The 27,662-nt window shown below is 39.2% G+C and overlaps 2 protein-coding genes and 1 pseudogene across 4 annotated transcripts; 1 reads left to right on the top strand and 2 right to left on the bottom strand.

The window, feature by feature from the left end:
• Positions 1 to 27,662, top strand: part of LOC147140716 (uncharacterized) — a 195,878-nt pseudogene that overhangs the window by 2,685 nt on the left and 165,531 nt on the right.
• On the bottom strand, positions 185 to 13,039 carry LOC147140730 (coiled-coil domain-containing protein 39-like). Its single transcript, XM_086043199.1, has 20 exons — positions 12,839 to 13,039; positions 12,289 to 12,408; positions 11,098 to 11,244; positions 10,820 to 10,978; positions 10,659 to 10,751; positions 10,080 to 10,208; positions 9,669 to 9,860; positions 8,779 to 8,882; positions 8,555 to 8,687; positions 6,986 to 7,180; positions 6,742 to 6,906; positions 6,528 to 6,665; positions 5,480 to 5,688; positions 5,130 to 5,262; positions 4,570 to 4,729; positions 3,917 to 4,023; positions 3,319 to 3,360; positions 2,904 to 3,023; positions 2,674 to 2,762; positions 185 to 2,390 (listed from the first exon to the last, which is right to left on the bottom strand). Exons 1-20 carry the CDS (start codon positions 12,935 to 12,937, stop codon positions 2,234 to 2,236), a joined length of 2,691 nt encoding a protein of 896 aa, XP_085899325.1. The 5' UTR covers positions 12,938 to 13,039; the 3' UTR covers positions 185 to 2,233.
• On the bottom strand, positions 13,261 to 26,702 carry LOC147140729 (coiled-coil domain-containing protein 39-like). 3 transcript variants are annotated; one of them, XM_086043535.1, is made up of 19 exons: positions 26,111 to 26,702; positions 24,477 to 24,596; positions 24,246 to 24,392; positions 23,995 to 24,153; positions 23,821 to 23,913; positions 23,622 to 23,750; positions 22,280 to 22,471; positions 21,011 to 21,114; positions 20,791 to 20,923; positions 19,709 to 19,903; positions 19,432 to 19,599; positions 19,214 to 19,351; positions 18,438 to 18,646; positions 17,002 to 17,131; positions 16,766 to 16,925; positions 15,737 to 15,843; positions 15,130 to 15,291; positions 14,587 to 14,666; positions 13,261 to 13,926 (listed from the first exon to the last, which is right to left on the bottom strand). In XM_086043535.1, the coding sequence occupies exons 1-19, from the start codon at positions 26,207 to 26,209 to the stop codon at positions 13,836 to 13,838; spliced, it is 2,616 nt and encodes an 871-aa protein (XP_085899661.1). In that variant the 5' UTR covers positions 26,210 to 26,702; the 3' UTR covers positions 13,261 to 13,835. The 3 variants fall into 3 exon arrangements, 2 of the variants coding, with proteins under 2 accessions (XP_085899661.1, XP_085899660.1); XR_015088437.1 differs by having other exon boundaries at positions 13,849 to 13,926; positions 14,587 to 15,291; XM_086043534.1 differs by lacking the exon at positions 13,261 to 13,926 and having other exon boundaries at positions 14,520 to 15,291.

Below are 27,662 nucleotides of genomic sequence, written 5' to 3'. Positions count from 1 at the left end.
TCAAAATTGTAATATTATTGAGGTGCTGTGTTTGTCCTGCATGTTATTTCAAATCCCAAAAAAGTTGTTAGGCCTTCTCACGTAGTATAGAGCAGTATAAGAACCAGTGTAAATGCAACTAAGACACATCTGCCATCTAGTGGTGATTGGTGTATCTACTCCGGTCAAGAACCACGCTTCGTACTGATGTCCACAATCGTTTATTGCGCATTCATTGTGGAACACCGTGAAAACTAAAAGAGATTCGAAGTATTAACATAAATATTTACAATAATCTGTTTGACACAAACATTCAAACAATAAACAAAAGATAACATACCGCGTGCGCCTTTGTAAACCAGTAGTAGATAATTCAAAGACAGAGTCCACCACACAATATTACGCCTTCGTCTTTCTCGCCCGCTGACTTTCTCTGTCCGTCGCGCCATCCGGCATATGCGACTCCAAACCGGAAGTGATCACAAAATATTACAAATAATTCGACCAAGTTTCAACAAAGGCCATAACATTAAGGTTTATGTGGAAACAAATACACGTTTATAAAATAATAAACTCAAACAAATATTAGATTTGAGTTGTCATGGCAACCAATTGAAGACAATACTAGCGCCACCTACAATTGGTAATATTATAACTTAAAACTACAATCGACCCCTGCATGATAATAAATGAATACATATATAGTTAGCAATTTTAGAAACAATGCAACCCAAAATGTTAAATGTAATAATTATACGTAAATATATATGTAATAATAATTTACTCTATTTTTCTCTATTTACATCTCTTTCACTATAATAAGCGAATTATTTCAGGAAAAAATGTTTTTTACAATAAATAAACTAAGTATATATTGACATAATATTAAAAAAAAAAAAAAAAAAGTTAAATTAATGCAACAAATATTACAGGACTCTTGGTATTAAATTTAAATGCTATGGTGACGCTTTGAAGGCCCTCTGTGGGCCACTAGCTTCAACTCACCGTATAAATGATTCCTAAATGGATTTGTTCCCAGTGGGCTACTTGGGTGAGAAACGTAGCTGTGTGACAAATGCCATTTGAGCAGGTTTGAATTCTTTCACTTCACCACTTTAGCATGTGAGCTATTACCGCTGTAATGCACCCATGCTTTCGATGCACATTCCTGACACTTTTCGTGTATGGAAACTGTTGATAATGAGTTCAGAAGTTGAACGTAAGAACATTTTCTATCCGTTGTTTCAAGGGTGTTAACACTACGACACACGCGGGGACATCTACGGCATTTGCATACTCGCTATCTGTAGCAAAGCCTTGTGATTGTTAATTCAGCAACATATTGTCCCCTTTTTATCGGGTTGTTTAGTTTGTGTATAAATTTCACCTGAGAGTTGCAATAAACAGTTTGAAGCCTCTTTTTTGAAGAATTGTTCTCTATGGAGAGTTCCTCATTGACCAACCAGGCCGTGTTTTGTGGAGGACCCACTTTCCGTGCTTCATCTTATTAAATGGGCTCTCACACTATTCTAAAATTGCACAAAATTGATTTTGTGTTAAATGTTGCCCATTTTGCCTCCGTTGCAGGCTAGTCATCCTGGAAGGGGGATTCCCCCCATCTGCAGCCCCTCCTCAACGTTTCTTATTTTTCCCCAGGTGTTTTTTTTTTTAATTTAAATTTTTCCTTGCCCTCGTGGGGTTACTAAGATCAGAAGATGTCATTAATAATTGTTAACTGTGGGCTTGTGAAGCCATTTGAGACTCTTTTGTGATAAAGGAATATATAAATACATTTGACTTGACTTGAATATGTTCATTCTGCAGTTTGAGTACCGGAACAACTCGAAAAACTCTTGATAGTGGATTTAAAAAGTCTAGAAACCCGTTTATATGGTTTTAAAAAAAGTTGAGACCGGATCGAGATAAATTATTTTAAATATTTTCCCACCATTTATTTGACCTATAATCTGTGCAATTGAATTGGTGCCTTTTTGAAAGGGGAAGTAAACAACTGAAACAATGTGGTTGCATAAGTATGCACACCATCTTATCATACAAATGGGATGTAGCGCAAAAACCTGGCATTTGAACGTGGTCGTGTAGACTTTTTATATCCACAGTATAATGCATAAAGGTTCATTCGGGGACTAAATGACAACATAACCTCATTACATAACCTTGTTAGTGAGGTGATCATTCATCCTGCCCCAACAAACTAGAGCTCTATTTTCTCAATTCGCGGAAAATTCTTATACTATGGACTCTTCAAGTTGCTGCTGGCTGTGCTGGAGCCCCTGCTGGCTGAACGAGGCGAGGAGGAAACAGTTAGATCCAGACTCAGGGCCACAGTCTTCAGTAAAGGAGACTGAGGTGCAGAGGTATTGTGTCTGCTGGCTGAAGAAGCTGAAGACCTGCAGGTTGGAGAACAATACATTTAGACATTGACACTTTTTATAACTCCCGATATCAATTTGTTCCCATCCTGAAACTTTCGAATTGAAAATATCTACAGTATGAAAACGGAACGTCATCATTTAGAAACAGTTTTTTAGATTTACTTGGCCCAGTCCCAAGCAGCCTGCGGCCCGGCACCGGTCCACGGCCCGGTGGTTGAGGACCATTGAGTTAGACTGCACTTTGTGGGAGACTTGCACTGGGTCTGAAAATAGGGCCCCAAATGTGTGTGTCTCAGACCTGGAAGAGGTGGAGATGCGAGCTGAATTGGTCTTGGAGCTTCGGCGGCTGCTGGGAGTGGACGGAGGAGACGGAAAAGACAAGTTGGCCTGAGAGAGAAAGAAAATCAAACAATAAATAAGATTTTTAACATTTGGAATTTTTTGGGGAGGGGATTAAACTACTTTGACTAATCTAAATCTCATGAATGATGATTCAGGCTAAAGGCATGTAGTCTTCCAGCTGTTTACCTCTAGAAAGTACTTCTCCAATGCTGATCTTAGGTCGGGTCTGTCCTTTGTGGCATCATTCAGCATCTTGTTGACACTCCTGTTTAAGTCCTTTAACTGTCTCAGCCTGATGTCCTTCTCCTCAAAAGTCTCTGACTTGGTATTTCTTGAGGCACGGATCTTTTGGGTTAGTTTAGAGCACTGGGTAATCATAAAAAAAAAAAAAACACATGAAAAATTCATATGTGAAAGCGAGCTCCTTCAATGATGATACATATTGCACTGTCAGAGAAATGTATGTAAATGTAGGATAAATAACTAGGTCATAACATCAAACCTGTTTTGTGGCTCTGTTAATTTTTTCCTGCTGGTTAGCAACCTCCCGATTCAGTTTGCTGATGAGGGACTGTGTGTGTTCGATCTTTTGGTTCTCCACCTGTTTTGCCTGTAGGAGACTCTCCAAGATGCTGTTCAGTTCCTGAACAAATCCGTAGGAGGTGAAAAGCACAGAAGTCAGTTCCTTGGATGACTCCGATAGATGAACAGAAACAGAGAAGAGTTGAATGAGTTACCTAATATGGCCAGAGACTGACGGACCGACGGACTTCTGACAGACTAACTGACGGACTGACCATCTGCCGATTACAATTCGGTTGGGCTCCAGAAAAACTGACGAATGATGGACCGGCAAAATTTGGCACAGTACCCAGCTCTGCTTATTTGATTAAGTCACACATAGTATTCAACTAGTCTGCCTCACCCTATGGAATCTGGATTTTGGCCCATTTTACTGCCGCTTCCTTCCCTCCTACCCTACTTCCCTAAATCCAACATTTGTTGTTATTCTGTTCTCCTTACAAGTGAGTGTAGTTATGTTAAGGTAAACTTCATTCATAATGTGACTTTAAATGAAACTGAGGAGATTTCTTAACATACAGAAGACAACACTGGGCAGTGACGTGGGCATTCTGATGATGATTTAGGACCACAGGAGGAATTTAGTGAGTGGAAGCTCAATGATAAATAAGAATAACCTGTTGGTCTTGCTGAAGCTCTCTCACTTGTCTTCTCTTGTACTTTAGTGTGCCTTCAACCAAATGTAACTCCTCTTCCATCTTGATTTTTTCCTGGTATTCTGGACCTGACAAAAGAATATTAAAGTGGAGATAAACCCAAACATATTTTTTTCAAGTATATGTTCCCAGCAGCACTAGTTGAAACACTGCATTCTGATTAATACTGCATTTTTAGAATATGAGTTAAGCAGCAAAATCCACCCCGTTTTAGCCATTTCAGGGGGCGGCCATTTTGTCACTTCTGTCGACTGAAAATGACATCACAACTGCTCAGGGCTCAGGTAAAGACCAATCACAGCTCAGCAGCTTCAGAAAAGAGGTCAGCCGTGATTGGTCGTTAACTGAGCAGTTGTGATGTCATTTTCAGTCGACAGAAGTGACAAAATGGACGCCCGCAAAGATGGCTAAAAACGGATGGATTAACTCTTATTCCACAAATGCAATATATATCAGAATGCCTTGTTTCAACTAGTGGGCTTGCATAGAACATATTCTTGAATAAAATATGTTTGGGTTGACTTCCCCTCTTTAACCAGTAAGTAACACAACAGAAGAACCAAAGAGAGTTGTGCAAGCCATTCATAAAGTTACTGACAAGAATGTTGACTTACTGGATTCCTTTGCTTTGTTGACTGACGTGTGAAATCCTGAATTGCTGATATTGAACAACAGTGTTGTGTTCTCCAGAGCTTTATTTTCTTGCTCAGCCTTGCATATTTTGGCACTTAGACACTCGACCTGCTCCATCAGTTCTGCTCTCTGTAGTGCCGCCTTGTGGGAAAAAAAAACATATTGTAAATTTGTTACACATGCTGCATCAGTTTCCCCATCTGTATTGAGCCAAGGCATATATTTTACATATGAAAAATCTCACAGTGCACAAATAAAAAAACATGTCACAAAATGGATGTATACTGGATGCTGAAGTATGCTGATTTTTACTCACAAATGTACCCACCCAGTGTGAAAATCTAGGCTTGTGTAGTCGAACAATACGCTATTATTGTGTTGTAGGCTGATACAGAAGTAAATTATACCTTCTGCCATCTACTGGAAGAGCATATAATTATTTGTCCCCTTACTGGCATACTAGACACACACAGCACAGCGGCTAGGAATTACTGCACTAAATACCGTTTAATATTTCTGATGGTCTTTGAGGTCCTCTCACCTTAGCGATGTAGTGAGCTTGACACTTCACCACATCTTCCTCATCCTCTCCAGGGGTTGCCATTGAAAAGGTCACAACTTCGAAATGTTTCTTCATGACGTGAATCTTGGATAACTTTCCATTCAGATCAGCACTGTGAAGGAATCACTTTTAAAATGACAGACTCACTGGAAATAGCCTATCAAAGGGTGACATTGTACATAATGTACGTAAGAGAGGGGGGGTCACTGGTTTGAGAACATTGTGACTCGGCAACAATGTATGGCTTGACTCGACTGGCTTGATTTTTGCTGCAGTAACTTGGGTTTTGCTTGGGACTCCCGACCTCTGATACAAACAAGGAATTTCACCTGATTCGCTGTCTCTCCTGCTCAGTGGTCTTCAGTTCCTGACTGAGCATTTGACTGTAGACTCCGATCTCCTCTTGCCTCTCTTGGATGGCTTTCTTCAAGTTTAGTTGTCTTTTCTCCAAAGACATCACGCTGTTGGCTTTGTTGAATAGAAGGTCCCTCTTCCGCGTCACCTCCAGCTTGAAGATGTTCTGATCCACCATCTGTTCCTGATGAGAAGCCACACAGTGCATGGTAACGCTCTGATGGTCCAAGATCCACTCTGGATCAAATTGTGAGAAGCCCCTCACTCAAACTCACTCTGTCATGTGCATCGTTAGTAATTAAACATACACTACTCACAAAAAGTCAGGGACATCAGGCTTGGACTGTAACCGTTATGAGTGATCCTAAGTTGACCTTCAGTAAAAATTTGAGGTCCAATTTTTCAGTTAAAAACAGATTTTAGATGAGGCGATGAGTCCAAACTTTACGATGGCTAGGATGACTGAGAATCTACACCGATGGTAATCATGATATCTTAAAGCAGAAGTCAACCCAAATATATTTTTTTCACGAATAAGTTCCCAGCAGGCTCACTAGTTGAAACATGGCATTCTGATTAATTTTGCGTTTGGGGAATACAGATTAAGCAGCAAAATGCACTCGTTTTTTCGCCATCTTTGGGGCGGCCATTTTGTCTTCTCTCGACTGAAAATGACATCACAACTGCTCACAACGACAAATCACAGCTGACCTGTTTTCTAAATCTGAGCCATGATTGGTCGTTGTGAGCAGTTGTGATGTCATTTTCAGTCGACAGAAGACAAAATGGCTGCCCCCGGAGATGGCTAAAAACGAGTGGATTAACACTTACCGGTATTCCACAAACACAATATTTATCAGAATGCCCTGTTTCAACTAGTGGGTTTGCATAGAATATATTCTTGAAAAAAAAATTGCGTTGACTTCCTTTAAGGAATTTATTTTTAAAAATGTTGTCACACAATAAATCCTTCAGGTGTTAATATAAAAACTTAAGAGTAAAATGTTTCGCACAGCGTAATACCTGCTTGTTGAGGCCAAGTCTCTTCAGCTCTTTTTCAGTATTATTATTGATTAGCTTCAACTCTTCAACTTTGTTGTACAGCTCTTCCTTCGCAGCTACTGACTTGTCGTTCTCTTTCCTCAAATAGCGAATATCACCCTGTCAAAGACAAAATATGCAATGACAAGTGGAAACATTGGTCGAGCTTGGTGAATTCTACTGTTCGCAGGCTGACTTCAGACTCTTTGATTCCGTTGCCAATCTTGCTGGACGTCTTCATCATCTCATCGAGGGCTTTGGTCAGTTCACTGATCTTCATTTCTAACACTTGCTTTTCATCTGCGTCGTGAACACCTTGCAGTCGAGCGAGCTTTTTCTCCAAAAAGATCATCTGGAAGTCCTACAACGCAAGTGTGTGAAAGAAAAACGTGTGACCAAGGAGTCAAATCTCATTCTAGTTCTTGTTTTGGTTAGCGTACCTTTTCACTCATGATCATCTGCTGTCTTATCAAATGCTTCTCCTGTTTGCTTAGCTCTCGTTCCAGACTGCTGATGGTGGATTTGCTCCACAACTCTTGCGCCAAAGAGTCCTTCTCCATTCTCTTGAGGTTGTCAACATTCTGTTTACAACGGAAGAGCTCCTCCCTGCAGTCACGCAGTTGGACGTCCAACTCCTTGTGCAAAAAAACACAGTTGTTGCCCACTATATGATTCAATGTAACTACCAGCAACAGTACCAGTAATAAGAGACATTTTGTTGCAGACATATGCAGTAATGCTGCTACCCCCTCTATAGCATATTCCTCCCATCCATTGTCCTCTACCATGCAAACAAAGTCAAAATAGTCACGAATGGTTTATAGATACAGTATGTGTCCATATACTTCCCGAGTATTGTCTTGATTTTATCATTGAGTCTGTCCCTATCACATAGCAACTCAGCTCGAACGCGACTAATGGCTGTGATTTGCTAATGTGTGAAAACATTTGGGTCTTGGGGTTGTCGCGACAGGTTTCACAGAACTCTTGTAAACAATGACCAATGATGTGCTTACTTTCTCCCCAATGAACCTCACGAGCCAGTGAAGAGAAATCCTGTTAACGAGTCCGACTTGTTTTGTGAGGAAATATTTGTGGCGGTGGAAAAAATGCAGGAAATTCAGTTTTGACCTTTTGGGTCTGAGTGGCAGCACAAGATCACTTGGCTGAGGTACTTCAGAGAGACAAATTCATTGACCTGAAAAATGTTGGTGATGAGACCCACCATGTGTGGGAAACATGAAATTTGCAGGACACGCATCGAAACAATCGGGCTGTTTATGTCCTGAATTTGCCCCTTCCTGATCAAGGACATCAAATGCCCGACCATTTTGTGTCTTAATAAGATAACTAAAAGATTATCTTGCGGTCTGAGGTGCGCTAAGAGTCTATTTGTCTCGATTATATAGTCCAAAACAGATTGCGGCCATCAAACTTAAATATTAAACATACTCTATTAGTATGAACACCCCCCCCCCTCATCTTTGTGTGTGTGGGGAATGCCGGCTACTCTCGAATCATTTGACTTTGTGAACTGTGATGTGGAAAATGAGCCCTGACTGATGAACAAAGAAGGGATTGTAAATAAGAACAAACATGCCTTACTCAATGTTGCTTTTTGTGATAAAGTCGATTCCCCAGATGGTAGGAAGTGTTTTTCCCGAGCAAGATTTTGCTCACAGAATCACATTTTTTACCTTTTCAGAAATGCTCGGGTAACATCTTTTTCATTTATGAGAGATCACATGCGATCTCGCAAGATACAGTATCTGCCTCGGAGGATTTGAGATTAGTGGTGGAAGAGAATCTTTATGTGTGTGGTGCTCTCTGTTGAGATTATCGGAACACACCACACAATACCACCAAATCTGTTAGATGCTGGATTACTTTTTTTTTCATGTGCGGGATCCGTCAAGGATTGACATTTTTGAAAGATTTGAAACAGATGTATGTGTGTAGCAGACCTGACATAGATAATCCTGTTCAATTGAAGGTGTTTGACTCCTCACCTTAATGGCCTGCTCCTCGTCTGTGAGGAACTGTTCCATTTGGGCAGCTTTCTCCTTCTCACTCAGGGCGTTCTGCGTCACAGCTTTCAGTTTCTCCTCTAGGGCAGCATTTTGGCCCAAAGCTTGCTTCAGTCTACAATCACGTTAAGAAGCAACTTGTTTACCAAGCCCTACAATGTTTACCATTTACAGCTATGGCAAATGACGGACTCAATGAGACTAACTTGACATTGTTCTTCTGGATTTGATCCTTGAGCCTGGACATGTTTGACTTCATCGACTCCACAGTTGAAGCTGTTTTATCCAGTGAGGTTTTACAGCTTTTTTGCTGCAAACAAACACATCAAATACACAATCAGTTTTGTTAGAATGCAGTGAAAGCCTGCATATTTATGTTTTCATGGATTTTTGGGGGACCCTATCCTTTATTATTTGTTGTAGTTTTGTGCTCAGGCCAATACCATGTCATATATATAAAAATATAATATTGTATAACATACAATACACATTTGTAAGTTAAATAAATGTGTCAGATCATTTTGTCTGACTCTGTATATTGCTTGGGTGCCATTTTGTGGCATCTTGAAGTGATGGGAGGAGCTTCATTAAGTCAGGCCATAGTCTTGTCTAATACGAAAAAGTGCTTTGCCACCATCTTGTGGCATCTAAATGCAATTACGGACTTTTTGAAGTGGATATCAAATGATTACACTGGTCAACAATTTCTTACGACATTTTTTCTAAATCCGAGAATCAACTTTTGTAAATTATTTTTGTACTTGATTCCGAATCTGCTTTCATTTTCACTCCAACTCATCAGGTTTTCATAATAATAATAATACAATAATATACATTTAGTAATATTTATGAATTAAGGGTTAAGTTCAGCAAAAGGTGGAATTTGGTTTTTGAAACGTCACAGCTGTAAATTACAACGCATGGTAAAATATGTATTGCACAAGCTTTTATAGGTCAAAATTAAAAACAAAAAATGAAAATCTCTAAAAACCTGATGTGCTCACTGTAAAGCCACGTCTGATTCAAATTTGCTGTCGACCAGAGTCATTGGCAGAGGTTGGCGATCCACAATTTTACTCTGCTCAGACATGTTTACCTCATCCTGCATCTCCAAGTAATTCTTTTCGCACTCTTTCAGTTCCTGCCGCAGTTTTGCAGCCTGACGATTGGCTGCGGTCAATTTCCTCTCTTCTTCCTTGTTGTCGTTCATCTGCGAGTCGTACAAGTGCTTCATTTCTGTCAAGGAGCCATTCCTTTCCCTGATGATCTGGTTGGTCTCTGCAAGTTTCTGGAATGATGGATGGACTTGTGTGTGTTATTCGGGTGTGTGTACTGTCAGGGATTCTCCTGGGTCAAATAAAAGCAGCGGGTGGATACAGTACATCCTGCTTGTTCGAGAACGTGAAATTCAAGCATCTTTTTTTACCCAAAATAAGTTGTCCACCTCCAAATGTTATATGTGGGAAAAACCCTGACATTGTGTTGGCAATATTGTTCGGTTGGTTACCAGAGCCCACTGTTGTATATCAGCATCTCTTTGCTTCATCTGTTGGATGGTGTTTTCCCACTGGTGGATGATCTTCTCCGTTTCCTGGTGTGCCTTCTGCAAATGCTCTGTTGTCTTGTCTAAAGCAATCTGACAGGAAAACAGGACATTTTCCATTCGAAATGTATTTTCTTGGCAAATATTATGTCCAGCCTGTAGTTCAACATATGAGGTATATGTGAGATTAATATATATTTTTTTGTAACTTTTTTGTAACACTGAGGTTGGGCTTTTGGGTGTTTTTGGTGTGAGGTGAGAAGTCGGTGTCTGGGAGGTTTTGCTGTGAATGTGAGAGGGTTTTTTTGGTGAGCGTGTACATTTTTTTTGGGTGTCGAGAGGCTTTTGTGAGTGTGAATTTTTTTCTTTTTTAGTGCATGTGACAGTTTTTTTAGTGAGTGTAAGAGGTAATTTTGTTATGCGTGAGAGGGTGATTGTGTATGTGTGTGTGAGGTAAATATAATTTTTGCCATGGCATTCATTCAGACACATTTCTTTCTTGTAGACCAGCATTTCCCAGCCATACATTTTGCTTCATCGTACCTGTGCAGATAAATTTTCAGTCATTTCCATGTCAAGGGCTTTGCGCTTTTTACTAGCTTCTAGCATTGTCCTCTCAATGGCCAAAGTAAGTGCCTGTGGGATAGAAAATAACATTTTTATAGCGCTTTCAGAGGCCTTCAAACACAAACTCGTCCCATTACCTTGATCTTCTGTTCATCCTGCTGCGAATACTTGATGATGGCCATCACATCGTCTTCTTTTTGAGCCGACTCCTCCAAAAAAGAATCCAAGGCCTGCTGGTCCCAGTTCATTTGGGTGCGAAACTGCTCCAGCTTCTGTTTCGCCTTGAATATGTCGTTCTGATGATGTAGGAAAAAGGTTAATACATTGATCACATTGCGGCACCTGGGATTTGATATTAAATAACTATTATGAAATAAATAAATGATGTAAAATGAAAGTTTGGAAGTATATAGACCTCAAGCATGGTTTTCCTCTCAGCCAAAGATCGAAGCTCATTTTCCATCTGAGTGCTCTCCTGTGCCAGATGGCCAATTTCTCTCTGTGCAATGGCAGTGAGGTGCGTCTCCAAATCTGCTTCTCTCTCTTTGGCCTGGCACAGGGCCTTTTCACAATAAGCACAGAGCATACAGTGCTGCTCAAAAAATTGCGCACCTCTTGAGCAATTTAGATTTTCCAATTGTTTCAACACGATTTTGTTGTTCAATCCAAGCCTTTATATTTCATATAAAATAACAGGTGTCAGGTTAGCAATTCAACGTATTTTTCTTTTCTTTTTTTTCTTTTTTTATTCATTGTGTAGTCAAGATTAAATTAAAAAGAGATTTTGGTCAATTTATGTAGGTGCAAAAGTAAGTGAACCCTGAGGTGCATTGCTTAGCACAAGCAGTCAAGTAGAATCAGGTGGGACAAATTGGTAGCTAAATTAACCACTGAAATGGTTTAGTGCGGAAATTCTGCATTGCTGATTGAAACGGAGATAAGACCACGTCACTTTAGTCTTACCCATGTGAACCCATACAGCTCAGTAATGCCAAGAGGAAGACAAATCTTAGAGGACCTCAAGAAGAGGGTAGTGACAGCACATCCGCTATATAGTTATCTAAATAAAATTTGAGCTTCATCGTTCCACTGTGAGGCACATCATCTACAACCCTGCCTAGAAGTGGTTGACCTTCTAAAATATCAGCAAGAGTCACAAAAAAATGATAATTGATGGATGGGTTGCTCGGAAGAAGCCCCTGCTCACAAAAAAAAGAACAAAAGTGCACAAAAATCCCACAAAGTGAATGTGAAAGACTGATAAGTCACCATTTGGTTATCACTGCAAAAGTAGGTGCAATATTCTATTAACTGAAGAGGTTCACATACTTTGGCACTCATGAAATGTGAGTTTTTCTAATATAAAAAAAACTTTTGTTAAATAACAAATGCCAATATTTTCATTCTTTTTGTTTGAGTCTATTATTTTCAATATCAGCATTGTGGATTGATGTATATGTCAACATTTAAAAAGGGTATTTTAATCATTTTTTTTACAAAAATAACCAATCCTGCAGGGTTCACAAACTTCTGAGCGGCACTTTATATTGTTGCTATTCATTACGTTTGCATATAATGACACTTTGTGTGGGGTGGGCATGAATACCTCCAAATTTTGCAGCTCTCCTTTAACATGTTTCAGAAATTCCGTTGCCAGTTGTGTTTGATCTTTATGATTCTCTCGCTTGCTTTTCAGTTGCGAGAGTTCCTTCCTCTTCTTGATGATCTGTGATGTAATCAGATTACTTTAATTATGGGAAAGACTGAATTATATGAAAGAATCAGTCACACACTGCCAAAACTAAAATGTAACCATCAAAATACCATGCCAATTTTTCCACTTAAACATTTTAACAAGATATCATAAATTGTTATTGAAAATTTATTAGTGATTTCGAATTTATCTTAAATTTATTACTATAATTGTACAGGTGCAGATAATGTGAATGCACTAGTTTCAAGACTCTTTACTTAGAAATGTTGCTATGACACATTTTCATGTTCTATTGGCGGATAATTTTTCTTAATATATTCCTAATTTCATTTTTTTTTTAATTGCAGTGTAACATAAGACACTTCAGTAATACTGCAGTCAAATAAAAAAATAAGATAAACAAGATAACAACTGAGGTATATTTAATAAATAAATCTCTCACCTCTTCAATTAAAGCCTTGTTTTCTGCATTGGCCCCGGGAACAGCATAATACTGCTCCCAACTCACCTCTGGTAAAACTGCCGTGGCAACACTCAACATTTCACATCAATCCTGAGTCACCCCAAGTTTGAGATCTAAGTGAGCTCTAAAGTTGTATTTTTTTTCTTGCTGTGTTAATATCCGCAGCTTCTTGCTGTAAACTGGGAGGACTGGTGTTTGTTGTTAGTCGCTCCTAGCAACCATTCAGGTCTATTTTTAAACATGAGCACCAGGAGGAGGCAGCATGCAGCCAAATTTAAAACCCTCTAGCACAGGACAAACAATGGAGAAATGCGTCATTTTTAGTAAGCAAAGTACAAAAATGTTGTATTTTTCTAATGTGATCATTGGCAAAAATTGTAAATAACACACAAGACAACAGCTCTGCTGTAATTGTTTTATTTGTAAAATGAGCAGGAGAATTTTGTACTGGAACACATAAAGAAGAGTAACAGATTCCCCACTCAATTGTCAAGTAAAAATATTTTTTCCTTAATGGTCTATATTCCAATGAGCTTCACGATTTAATTTCCGGCCAAAGAGGCGACTAACACAAATAAAGGTATATGACATATATTTTTGCTCCAGGGCTTCCCCTATACACTTGCGAACTGTAATTTACATATAAGCCATAAAAACATCAGCATTACAGTACAGTATTATTATCACACTTTGGTGAATGGCACACAATAACATGGAATTGAGGTGTCCTGGCTGGTCCACCACAATTCTAAACCTGATCTGATCTAGGAAGACTATAGCACACTATCATCCTTTTAAAAAGGTAAAGTGTATTTTTCCCCCCCAAAAAAAAATAAATAAAAAAATCCTAACAGTCTATTTTATGCCTTTTTCAGTCATGTGTGCAAGGAATAACGATCACCCAATGCATTCTGTCAAGAAGGCGAGGTCAATGGCCAGGTTCGTGCCCATCCAAAAGGTCCTGAGGGCAAAAATGTTAGGGCAGATCCTGGCCCAGGACCACGGTCTTCACAGTGGGGTCCGGCTCATCAGAAGGCTTGCGGCTGCTGGCTGAGAATGCAGCACACCTATTATAGCGAGGGAAGACTCGAATTACACATGTACAAACAGTTTTAACAATATATTAAAAAATTTAAAAAAACACACAAATATTAATATAGTGGTACCCTGACTTACTAATTTTTTTTAATTTGTTCCGTGGCCAAAATCAATTTATTCACATATCAAATACATTTTCAAATTGAAAAACACATTTTGTTTTGTTAGAAAATTAGCACTGTGTTGTATGAAAACATAAAAGATTCACAGTATGTATTGTTTTTCCATGGAGTTACGAATATACTACTTATTTACTGTGATGTGTGGCTGTGTGCCTTAAAGGGGCGTGGCCTAGTGAGGGACAGCTGGAGTCAGCTTGACCTTCTACGTGAGTGTCTGGGCGTAAGTCGTGGCCTACAGCATCTCCCTGCAAGTGTTTTCATTTCGGCAACTGTGGCTCTCCTTGTCCACAAGAAATGGCATCACAGTACCTTAATGCTGCAGTTTTTTCCCACTTCACTCAAGCAGTGGTGTATCAGAAACTCTCTCATACTGTAATGCAAATTTTGGCTAACAACACAAAGTAAAATACAGACAAAGCGATGACATGGAAGCCAAGGTACAACTATACACAGAAAAAAAAAAAAAAGAAGTGCATTAATGTTTTATTAAATGAACGTGTGTTTGACCTGGCAGAAACAGAGCTGCTGACAATGTTGGATCTTCGACTCATGCCAGAGACAGCAGAAGATGGAAAAGGCAGATTGGCCTGAAAGAAGCACACATGTAAACATTATTGCATTGCGAAAAAAAAATCGACATCAGTTTCCCAGCCTTGAAGCGAGGCACATATACAAGGAAACGAAAAATTGATTTTCTTATCCCAATTTAATCACAAATTGACCTACTAGTGTGAAATGTGGGCTTGTTTTAAGTAAACACAAATCTATTAAAGTATTCTGTTCATTTGGACACATCTTAAAATGCACCCTTCTGCCATCTAGTGGAAGAACATTTCATTGTTCCAACTGTCTTGTACATCGCTGGCATAGATAGATAAACACGGATACATTGTTTGTAGTCAATAAATAATCATTTTCAGACCAATTCGGTTCCTCACAGTTCACTGAGCTACATCCATTCACAACCAGAAACAGTATTAGCCAAACTGTCAGTTTCCTCCACACGACCTCACTGGTGACAAACAAACAAAATGCCGTAAAGAGGCCAACCAGCTGAAATTGTTGCTGCAGCGCCGCTTTGAGACGAGGTTTGTACTTGGTGGCAGCAAGGAGCATGTCGTTGACAGAATCGTTAAATTCCATTATTTGCATGACATCCTTCTCCAAACACTGTTTGGCTTGTAGTCGATTCTTCAAGGCAATGTTAATTTCCTAAGACAAAACAGGAGAAAGATAGAAGAAAGGAAAGATAGTTAGGCACATACACCCTCGGACGCAGGTGTCAAACTCAAAGCTTGAGAAGGAAAAGCAAATCAAGTTTGTCTACTTCATGTTTCATGTAAAAATACCAAAATTGTCAAGTGAAACTGATTCACTGCTGTGGATGTTTATGTTCTGCAACGGGAATCCAACTGTTTACTGCCAATGAGAAATATATCCATCAGGTACATTTTCCAACAGGTAGGTGTTTTGAAAACGGCTGCTTTGAAAACGGCTGGCTGTGAATGAATTAATAATGCTAGCAAAGGCGTTTTTGAAATAAAATGAAAAATAGTTACTAACCCCTCTTAAAAAGGTTTGTTTTCATAATACACAGGATTGCTAAATCCTACTAAATTCTCTCATGACCGAACTTAACAACGGCGGCTTGCAGTACCTGCACGTCCTCACGAAGCTGTTTAGCTAGTTGCCTTTTGGACACCAGCGTTTCCTCGGCTACCTGAAGCTGCTCTTCAAGCTTGAACTTCTCCTGATAATCTGGAGCTGATATGGAAACACATCTATAGTTTGAGATTTGCTTTGATTTGAATTCATTTATGGCTTTTAACACATCTTAACCAGGTGTGCCAAAAATTATGGAGGCCACTGTATCTAACAAGTCCACATATCTTCAAAATCATCACTTTTTAGTAGACCTCAAAAACAGTACGTTTTTTTCAACCATTAATATCATTGTCAAAGAGAGCAAGCCATTTTCGACACTTCAAATTGCTCAATAATTTGTAAAAAGAAATAAAAATAACACCCACGTGTGGATTGACCAAAAGGGTAGATTTGTGAGGAAGGTTACCATATTGTGACATAGGACGTTTGACCTGACATCGGTGATGTACTGCGTAGGTCACTCAGAGCATCTTGGGAATTGTTGATCTTGTTCTCAAATTTGCACCGTAAAATTTACGTAAAATTAACAAACCCCAACACTTGTGTCTCAAATAATTGTTCCCCAATGAGATGAATGGCAATGCTATTAATCTGTTTCAAAACCCCCTCAAAAATATCAAATTATCTGCAATGTATTTTAAGTAAGGAAAATAGCATTCTATAGAATTATAAAGACATAAAAATTACATAATTAAATAGTGTGAACAATGCATGAGAATTAAACAGTTTTGGTTACTTTTTTTCAATTGAAAAGACATTGTGCTGTTCCTTTGGCTGTTCGCACCTTGCCCACTAGGGGGCAGTGTAATACAGGTATACAAGAAGACATGCCATTAAGTACTGTTAGCTGTCTGGCATCACTGTGTTTGTTAAGTTTGAATGGCCCATATCAGTGGGGGAATGTGGAAAGAGTATCGGGGTAAAACTTGGCTTGCTCAGCATTCACGCAAGAAAAGGTTTTATAAGCAGACAGGAATCTATTCTCTTGAATGATAAGAGTGCAACAGGCAGGTTTACATACTGGCTTCTTTTGCTTTGGCGACTGTTGTGTGAAATCCAGTATTACTGATGTGGAATAACAGAGTTGTGTTCTCCAGCGCTTTATTTTCCTGCTCGGCCTTGCGGATTTTGCTATTGAGACACTCTCCCCGCTGCTTGAGTTCCGCTTTCTCTAGCGCGGCCTAGTGGAAGAGAGTCACACTCTAGTGACGGTGCCAGGCGGAATAGAGGATCATTTAACATTTCTGATCATCTTACCTTGGCGATGTAGTGAGCTTGAGACTTGACCGCATCCTCGTCATCCTCTTCGGCTGCCATAGTAAAGGTCACAACCTCGTAATGCTTCTTTGTGGCGTCAACCTTGTACAATTTTACATTCAGTTCCAGACTAGGGAAGATGACAAGCAAAGAAATTGCTATTCAACTTCAAATGCAAATCAATTTTGTCGACAAAGTCGAAATTCCAAACGCAAGAGCAGTATCTGCTCCCCGTGTGGTTCACGCTTATCTTGCTGAGGCCAGTTAAGCGTTCCTGGAACTTTTTTTGAACCCTTATTTAACCAGGAATGTCCCATTGAGATTATAAAACCTCTTTTTCAAGAGAGTCCTGGCCAAGAGGCAGCAAAAAGTTACAGTTTCAATTCAGCACATTAAAATGGCCTACATAGCAGCAAAAAGTTTAAACACAATTTAAAATAACATCCAAATTAGATCAAGCAAATCCAGGTTGAGGAAGCTGTCTCAAATGCTCTCAGTCTGGATTTAAAGTCATCCAATGAGATACGTTCCTTTAGTTTCCTATCTTTTTGGAACAGGCTCCATGTAGAAGGGCAGAAAAACCAAAACCCCTTTTTCCCCAACTCAATGCAGGCTAATGGAACAGTTAGCAACAAAATGTTACTTTAACACAAACTGCATGAACCAACACTTCTGTGTGATTAAGTTACAAATGTAAGAGGGCAGAAGTCCAAGAATGGCCTTGTAATGGTTAGTAATGTTGGATGACCTCAAGTGGGTTTTTATTAACTTGAGTTATGAATAAGCATCTCTTCGACATATGTGGCAATTCTGTTTATTTTGGTGCATATGCAGCAGCATATCATGCACATGCCCGAAACGACCACTAGGGGCTGCACAAACTAGTCCACTTTACTAATCCGCAATGATGTTTTAGTGTGAGATGTCAACTGGCCACTAATCATGTGTTTTTGGCTTGAGGAGAAGGAAGAAACAATTGCAGCATCAGATGTTTGCGCTGAATGAAATAACTTCATCACCTTAACTGATTTAAATTGAGGGAGAACCAGTAACAGGAGGGAAAAGCCAGGCTTCATTCAGCAGAACATCTTTTCAGCCCACACTATCAATAACAACAAGAGTGTGGTATTATTCCACACTATTGCAGACCCCATATATTACCATCATGCTGCGATGGTGGACCAGAACATGGACAGGTTTCCCTGTTTGGCCAAGGTGTGCAAACCCTACCTGGCCTACCCAGTTGTATGCTTGAAGGTTTGTTCTCTGGTTGGTTGGAAATACCACGATATGACAGTGGGCCTTTAAAAAAAAAAAATAAAAAAAAAAATAAAAAATAAAAAAAAAATAAGGCCTCCGGGTGGGACTTCGGACACCCCTGATGTAAGAGAAAATATTGTTCTGTTTCAATATTTAGTCACGTCTTTTTTTTTTACCTAATTTTCTGTCTCTCCTGCTCTGTGGTCTTCAGCTGCTGACTGAGCATTTGACTGTAGACTCTGATCTCCTCTTGCCTCTCATGAATTGCTTTCTTCACATTCAGTTGTCTTTTCTCCAAGGACACCACGCTGTTGGCTTTGTTGAACAGGAGATCCCTCTTGCGCCTCACCTCCAGCTTGGAGATGTTCTGCTCCACGATATGTTCCTGATGAAAGGCCACAGGACATTGTTTTATTATGAATGCAGTTGATCCTTCATTCAGATAGAGGCATACAATACAGTACTGTTCCAAAGTTTCGGGGTCACCCTGAAATCTTCACGTTTTTTATTATTTAGTGTAAAGTCATGGCCCTTATCAGCAGACCAGAAGACTGATCGCCATGGTAATGGCCCGACTCAGCTATGGTCTGCCAAAAGATCTTAACTGAAAATATATGGTGCTACTGCTTTTCTTTCAACAATAACGATAACTACAAACCTTTCGACAGTTGTAAATTGTATATATCTCACAAAAGTGAGTAGCAAAAGGACTCTTTGCTCCAATGTAAAGTAGGCGGTGTACAGCTGGTATAGCTGCAAATGTACTGTCCCCTCAAAAAAACAAAAGTGGTAACAAAAACTGTTGAAATTGGTCCCATGAATCCATTTTGAGGTGACTCTTGGTGTTCCAAGGTCTTAGATGTGAAAGGGGAGCGAGTTTGTTCAATTTGTATCATTCACACTCTTTCATACTGCTCAATTTGGTTCAATTTGGCATCCTCGCGTCAGCTACCTGTTTCTTTAGCCCGAGTCTCTTCAGCTCTTTCTCAATATTATTATTGATCAGCTTCAGTTCTGCCACTTTGTTGTACAGCTCTTTCTTCTGAGTTTCGGAATCCTCCCGCTCTTTCCTCAAATAGCGAATGTCCTCCTGCCACAGACAAAAGAATATCCAGTAAGATATTGTCATTTGTGAAGATTCTCATGTACCACTGTGCACTGCAGCCTGACCTCAGACTCCTTAATTTTGATGAGGATCTTACTGGATGTCTTCTTCTTCTCCTCGAGGGAATTGAGCAGCTCTGTGATCTTCACCTCCATCCCTAACTTTTCATCGGAATCACCAACAGCACCTTGCAATCGTGATAGTTTTTTATCTAAAATGATCAATTGGGAGTCCTAATGCAGAAAAGTGGTGTCCAAAAAAAAAAAAAAAAAGATAGTGAGAGGAAGCAAGCAGTCGGGTTGAGGCAGTTGTGGCTATATTTTTGTTTTTAGGTAGGCTTACCTTTTCATTCATGATCATCATCTGTTTGAGTAAGTACTCCTCCTGTTTCCTGAGCTGACATTCCAACGTGTTGATGGTGCATTTGCTGCGTAATAAATGTGCCATGTAATTTTTTTCCTTTTTCTTGAAGTCCTCCCCATTTTGTTTGCAGCGGACAAGCTCCTTGCCGCGTTCAAATAGCTGGTTGTCCAGCTCCTGGTAAGCATAACAGGGTGGCACGCTATATGGTGAGCAGTTTAATAGAGCACAGCGGCGCCTTTAGATACAAGTTCAAATCATTACGTAACCCGGCTCGTAACACAAAACATTCAAATGTCAAATCATCTTTCCCTCTCCAAATGAATGGACATGCCTTAAATCCGTTCCAATCCCACCCACAAAGGATGATTTTCTTACCGTCACTAGGAATTCCACAAAGGCAGTAGGCGACATTAACTTCAGTTTAACCGATAACTAGTCAAACATGAACTAAGCTTCGTGAAAGAATCACTGAAACAAATAAAAATAACATTTACAACATTTAAAACATGCCATACAATCAAACAGAATGAAGCTTGTAGCTTTGCGAGCAGCCCGTTTAACCGTTTTTTAATCCAGTACAGTGCATGTTTTATTTTTTATTTACAAAACATTTTTTGTAAGTACAGTATAATACATTCGATTTAACACTTCAAAAATGTCTAGTTTTTAAACTTAATTTAAAATTGTCATTATGAACGTATTAGTATAGTCACTGAGTGCTAAGTAGCTAATGTGCAAATAAATGTTTTAAATAACAAAATTGAATGGCTCTACTCATAACATGCTAAACCCGAGTTTTGACTTACTTGAAATTTAGAGGGACTTGGCATAGCTTGCCTTATTCTTTTCCACACTAACTTGGGGCTTGCTTGAAACTTGCAGGTTAAGAAACACAACCAACTTGTACATTGTGTGATTTCCTGCCACCTCTGGTGATGGCCAATATTTATTTATTTGCACTGATTTTGTAATGTACTTAGGTCTACAATTTGGCGATTTATCTTTTTTTTTTTTTTAACTGCCATGGTAGCATTAGACAAGTGAAATGTACCATGTCCCACCTTGATGGCCTGCTGCTCTTCCTTGAGGAAAATTTCCATCTGGGCAGCTCTCTCCTTCTCACTCAGGGCGTTCTGGATGACAGATTTCAGTTTCGCCTCAAGGGCATCATTTTGGGCCCCGCTCTGATTGAGTCTGCAATAAACAAAACATATGATCATTGTTTAGCGAAGCTCCACGGTGGGTTCCGGCATAACACTGTGCCTGTTGAGTTGCACTGACTTTTCGTTGTTCTTCTGGATGTTTTCCTCCAGCCTGCATATGTGGGACTTCATCGAATACACGTTGGACGTTGTTTTATCCACTAAGCCTTTGCAATTTTTCAGCTGCAGAAACATGAGAAACATTGATTTATAAACGACAACAAAATCAATCCAATTTATCTTGAACATAATTTTGATTTTCCTTCATTTTTTGCTTTTTTATTTTAATTCATTCCTTGATGTCCTCTGATTTTATTTGTGTTTCTTTATGGTTTGTCATATGGTTATATATTTCGCCTTTCTGGCCTAAACACAACATTAATTCTAATATTTGTGACATAAAATTGTATTCATATATTCCCAAAAGTCTATTCTCTTCATTTTTTAAGGTTTTATCTTAAAAAAGCTTTTTTGTCCAATCCGATTTCAGCCTCTGTGTTGCCATTTCAATGAAATCTGCCTTTAGGATCAGTCATGCTGGCCCGGGCTAACTTCAACTATATTAGCAATGTGACTGTTTCTTGAAGCAACCCAATTTCGAATTTGTCCTCGAAGACGTCAGCATTTTTGACCTATTGATTACATTGGTCAGAGCAAAACTGTTTGACTGGCAAAACAAAACTGCACACAGTAAAAAATGCTGTGTTGTTTTCCTAACCCCCTCACTGGGAAGCTGTAGCTTTTGAGCAGATTTGGTTACTTTAACCCAAAGTTAGGTTCATTATTTTGACCCAGAAAATTGGTCTGAAGAATGGGGGTGGGGCTGATGAGCTGCTGGTCGCCAGCTTGGACAGTTTGCTGAAGTTGAATTAAATGTAATGTAACATTCTTAGAAAACGCTCATGGTGGCTGAATGGCTTTGTGGCTTGAACGCATCAGTACGGCTACTTTTTACCCCTCGTTGGACCAAAAGCTTGACCCAACGTGTTGGGTCAAATCCACAACCCAATGCGCTGGGTATGAATAACATTTTGGACGCGGCAAATGGTTATCTTATTCACCCAATTTAGGTGACTTTTAACTCAGCAATTTTAAGACTGTAGCAAGCTGCGCACATGAATACGATCTTGGTTGTATGCGATGTATTTTATTTACCGTTTGTTGATTTTGTCATGTTATTAGATGAATATTGATTTTGAACGGCTCCAGATGATACGCGGCACAGTTGCGTGCCGTTATATAGTCTTTATAGTTCTGTGATTGCAATGTGTTAAGAGGTAAATTAGCTCGGATAAGTCCCTACTGAAGACCCAGGTATAGCACGAGCCAACACTGACTTTCGCATTACCTCATCCTGCATCTCGACGTATTTGGTCTCCTGCTGCTTAAAGTCCAGCCGCAGTTTTGCAGTTTGTCGATTGGTTGACATCAATTTCTTCTCTTTGACTCTGTTGTCGTTCAACTGCGAGTCCTGCAAGTGCCTCAATTCCATCAAAGAGTCGTTCCTTTCCCTGATGATCTGGTTGGTCTCAGACAGTTTCTAGATTGATGGAGGGATCAGTGGGTTATGCGTGGATGGGCGTTTACATTGTGTTGCTTGATATTGTGCAATACAGTGACCACCTGTTATATCACAATTTACCTATATTGCAGAGTGTTTAAAAAGTGTAGTAAAAGTAAAAAAAAAAAAAATATTGATGTATTTTGTATTTATTTTACGCTTCCGTTTTTAGGGGTGTTTCAATACATTTACAATGTGTTTAATTAAATATGTTTAACCCTACTGTTCAGGCCAAAATTGACAGCAACGAAAAGACCCTAAATGTGATTCTTTCACCCTGAGATTTAAATTTTAAATATTTCAAACATTTCATAATTTTGTACGGACGCTACAAAGGACAGATATGGGTAAAATTGGACCCTCTAAAATGGATTTCAGATTTATAGTGTGTGTACTATCAATGAAAATGGTGTAAACAATGGGAATTTTTAAACTGTGAAACCGCACATGCCATGAATTGTGTGTCTTTTTTATGGGACAGTAGCAATAGTGTTCAAGAGCTTGAAACAGTTCCAAGAACTGTCTGTGGTTCGGTCACCTTTGCAGATGTTCCCGTAGAAACAAAATATACCTGTTGGTCTTCAAGTCATGTAAATGTGTATTTTTAATCAGACAGTGGTTGAAAAAGTCCCAAGAACTGTCTGTGTGTCGCCACATTTGCACAGATTACCACAATAAGATCCGCCTGTTGGTCTTTAAACATGGTGGAATCTCAAAACAGTGAAAGAGTGAAACAGCATAAGAATGATTATCCATAAATAGGACATTACATTGATTGTTGTTATCCAAATTTGAGTGGCCTTCCACGTACAGTATAAAATAGATTTTTCCTTTTCTCAGAAACAGTCATTAAGGATTAATCATCCATTAATTAATGTTAGGCTACAACAGGTTTTGTAGTGCATAATTTGATAGAGAATTATTATGAGGATATTCTTTGTCTGGGTCAAAATTGGTTCAGAACATACTTTGTAAACATGGAAAATGAACAGATTGGCTAAAGCGTGTAGGACGAGTATTTTAAGGCTTCAACCACTTTATTTGTATTCATTTGTTTGCTTAATCGCTGGCGGGTCTAGAACGTAACTCCCACAACGAACAGGGGATCACTGTGCGTATAGGTGGTTACCACGGCAGACTGATGCATTTCAGCATCTCTTTGCTTCATCTGTTGGATGGTGTTTTCCCACTGGTGGATGATCTGCTCAGTTTCCACATGGGCCTGCTGCAAATTCTCTGTCGTCTTGTCTAAAGCAATCTGAGAGGAAAACAAGACAAAGGGAAGGTCATCAAGTGTGTCTTCTCTTTCCATTTCTTTTGTTCAGTACCTGTGCAGCTAAAGTCTCGGTCATTTCCTTGTCAAGCGCTTTGTGCTTTTTATTGCCCTCCACTGTCGTCCTCTCAATGGCCAAAGTGAGTGACTGTGGGACGGACAATATCAACTGAGTTGAGAATGACTCCGAAACCAAGACAAGAAACGCGTCATGACAAATTGCATTGACCTTGATCCTCTTCTCATCCTGATGTGAATACTTCATGATGGCCATCGTGTCATCATCTTTTATGGTCGCCTCCTCCAAAAAAGAATTCATGGCCTGCTGGTCCCAGTTCATTTGCACCCGAAACTGCTCCAGCTTCTGTTTCGCCTTTAAGATGTTGTTCTGAGCATAAGGGCAAAAGGTTGGTCACCACGTTTGGGCAAGTTTATTATGATATTTCAAATAAAAGTAAACAATCTATGGCTGTTATTCACCTCAATAGATTTTGCTTTTTCAGAGAAAGACTGAATATCATTTTCCATCTTAGTATTGTCTTGCCCCAGATGACCCTTTTCTCTCTCAGCAGTGGCGATAAGGTTTTTCTCCAATTCTTGTTCTCTTTCCTTGGCCCTGCACAGAGCCTTTGCACAACAATCGGATCAAGTTATTGTTGAGCCAATTTGCAAAAGAAAGACATTTTTCAGGCTCAAATCAATCAAACCTACCTCTGTGACTTCCAGCTCCTTTCTAGCATTTTTCAGGAAGTCGTTTCCTAATTGCTTTTTCTCTTCATTAGCCTCGCGTTTGTGTTTCAGTTTCACAAGTTCCCTCTTTATCGCACATATCTGAAGGAGCAGAGAACAAACATTGTGTCATAGGGTTGGCGGTACAAACACTTTGCTTCTATGCTTGCTGTTCAGCACTTCCACACAAAAGAGAAATTAATCGAATATTGCTTTGGTCGGACATTCTCAAACTGGGGTCCACAGATCATGAAGTGTCCGTCAGTTGTGTAGCTTGGTCAGCAAAATTATTTGCAATAAAAACAATGACTTACTAAGTTCTGATTGGATAAAGATATATCACCAACCAAGAGTCAGTCATTTCAAGAATAAAAGTGTCTTCAATAATAAGAAGCTTATTGGTCGTTACCTGAGTCCTGAGTGAGCGACTGTGATGTCATTTTCAGTCGACAGCAAGTGACAATTTCTTTTTTTTTTTTTACTTGACTTCCCCTTTACAATGAGACTGAAGTTATAGCTTTGAAATTCACTTGTTAAACTATGAATTTCTTGCTTCTAAACGTTAACTATTAAATTATTTACGTTACTTGGAAAGACTATTATTCTCGTCATGTTATTTTTTTTCTCAAAAAAAGATGAATTTGTTATCGTAACATTACAAAAATCTTTCTTGAAAACAGCCAACTTTTTAATTCTGACGGCATTTAGTAGTGCATGTGGTATTTATGTTAAATTGGTGCTAGGATTATAATAAACATGTCTCCTATGTAAATTTAAATTAAAAAAAAGTCTACACACCTCTGTGAAAACTCCAGGTTTTTGTGATTTAAAAGAAAAAATCAATCAAGCGAAACGATTGCAAAACCTTTTTCACCATTAATGCGACCTATAACACAACTCAATTGAAAAACAAATCTTTGAGAGGAGAAGTAGAAATAAACACGAGGTAACGTGGTTGCACAAGTGTGTAACAAATGCACACCCTCTTAAACCTGGGGATGGTGTTATGTTCAGAATTTACTAATTCCAAATCATAAAATGGGACACAGTGCACACCTGCCACCTTTTAAAGTGCCTCTGATTAACGCCACATACATTTCAGAAGCTCTAGTAGGCTTCCCTTTCCTTTTTTTTTTTTTTTTGCTCGTAGGCCAAAGCTTGGTTTTGTGCTACCACTGACTGCTAATTGGAACTATTCATAACTCCCTCCACCTTTACTGAGGCCCCAATTCCAGCTGAATATAACAGCATTTTCTTTTTCAATTGAGTTGTACACATAATAAGGTCACGTTAACTCATTCACTGCCATTGACGAATTTACTTGTCTTTTCACGGTCCAGGAACTTATTTATATTTTGTTCACATTTTTTCAAACGTTAGGGTAAAAGAGGGTCCGGAAATGTCTGGCAGTGAATGAGTTAATAGTGGAAAAATGATTGATATTCATTCCTTCATTCATTCTCCAAATCGCTTATCTTCAGTAGGGCCGCAGGCAAATTTTGAAATGATTCACGGAAAAACAGTATGACACTTATTCTACTTGTGCGGTGAAGACCAAGCATGTACACTAAACAACTTAGCAGTGGTAGTAAGAAATAAATTAGGACTATACTCACCTCATCTATGAAAGCCTTGTTTTCAGTGTTGAGCACTGGGAGGGCATAGTGCTGCTCCCAGCCCATCTCTGATAAAACTCGCGCTGCAAATACGGCCATATTTAGTTACAGCAAGTTAGGTTTTTATATTGATAGGGATTACTTTTGTTGGTTGATGTGACCGCAGTGTGAAGTTCAAAGTGGATACAAGTGACTCATCACATCAAAACCTAAAAGTATTTCCCTCGTCTGCCTGGACTGATCGAACGTACGACATCGTGAGTTGGTGTCGTAGTCACAGTCACTCTGATGATGTCACCACAGGGGATGCATCATTTGAAAGGGAACAGTTTTGGGGGGGAGCTTTATGACACGATACGGCTGAAGCTCCCCCTTGCTACATCTCTTGTCACCTAGCAACCATGACATGTGATTAGGCAGAAGGGGACAGTTGGATGCAGAGGTAGCAAAAGCACTGTATACAGATTCTGTACTTAGGTAGAAGTACAGATACTTTGTGTAAAAAGGAATCATAGTAAAAGTAACTCCCGTACTTGAGTAAAAGTTCAACGGTACAGATTCTGAAATGTACTTAAAGCGGAAGTCAACCAAAACATATTTTTTTCAAGAATATGTTCGATGCAAGCCCACTACTTGAAGCAAGGCATTATGATAAATATTGCGTTTGTGGAATAAGTGTTAATCCACTCGTTTTTAGCCATCTCTGGGGGCGGCCATTTTATCTTGTGTCGACTGAAAATGACATCACAACTGCTCATAACGACCAATCATGGCTCAGATTCAGAAAACAGGTCAGCCGTGATTGGTCGCTGTGAGCAGTTGTGATGTCGTTTTCAGTCGACAGAAGACAAAATGGCCGCCCCCAGAGATGGCTAACAACGAGTGCATTTTGCTGCTTAATTTATATTCCACAAACACAAAATTAATCAGAATGCTGTGTTTCAACTAGTGGGCCTGCTGGGAACATATTCTTGAAAAAAATATGTTTGGGTTGACTTCCGCTTAAGTACAAAAGTGAAAACGTCATCACATAAATCACCCGTTCCTGCATGAATAAGGTCTGTTATGTTTTGTTTGCTAGAACACAGTGGATAAAGTCTACACACCTCTGTTCAAATGCCACATGTTTTTGTCATTTAAAAAAAATGAGACCAAGATAAAGCAATCCTAAACTTTTTTCACCATTAATGTGACCTATAATCTGTGCAACTCAATTGAAAAAAAAAAAGGTTTCAAGAGGGGAAGTAAAAATAAACATCCGAGCTAATGTGTTTGTATGAGGGTGCACACCCTCTTATAACTTGGGATGTGAATGTTTAGAATTAACCAATCACTTTCAAACTCTTCTTTAAATGGGAGTCAACACACAACTTCCATCATTTAAAGTTCCTCTGATTAGCACCGAATAAAGTTCAGATGCTCTTGTTCCATCATTATTTTTACTAACCCTCTTGAGATTTTTTTTCCCCCAATTCAGTTATGCATGTCATACTCCACATTAAAGGTGGGCAAAATCTTGAAATTATTTCTATTGGTCTGATTTAAAAAAAAT

This window comes from Filicampus tigris, chromosome 10 (assembly GCF_054856515.1).
Source record: "Filicampus tigris isolate MCC_2025a chromosome 10, RoL_Ftig_1.0, whole genome shotgun sequence".
Classification (NCBI taxonomy): Eukaryota; Metazoa; Chordata; class Actinopteri; order Syngnathiformes; family Syngnathidae; genus Filicampus; species Filicampus tigris.
Note: the sequence above shows the minus strand (reverse complement) of the source record. Positions and strands in the feature narration are given on the sequence as shown.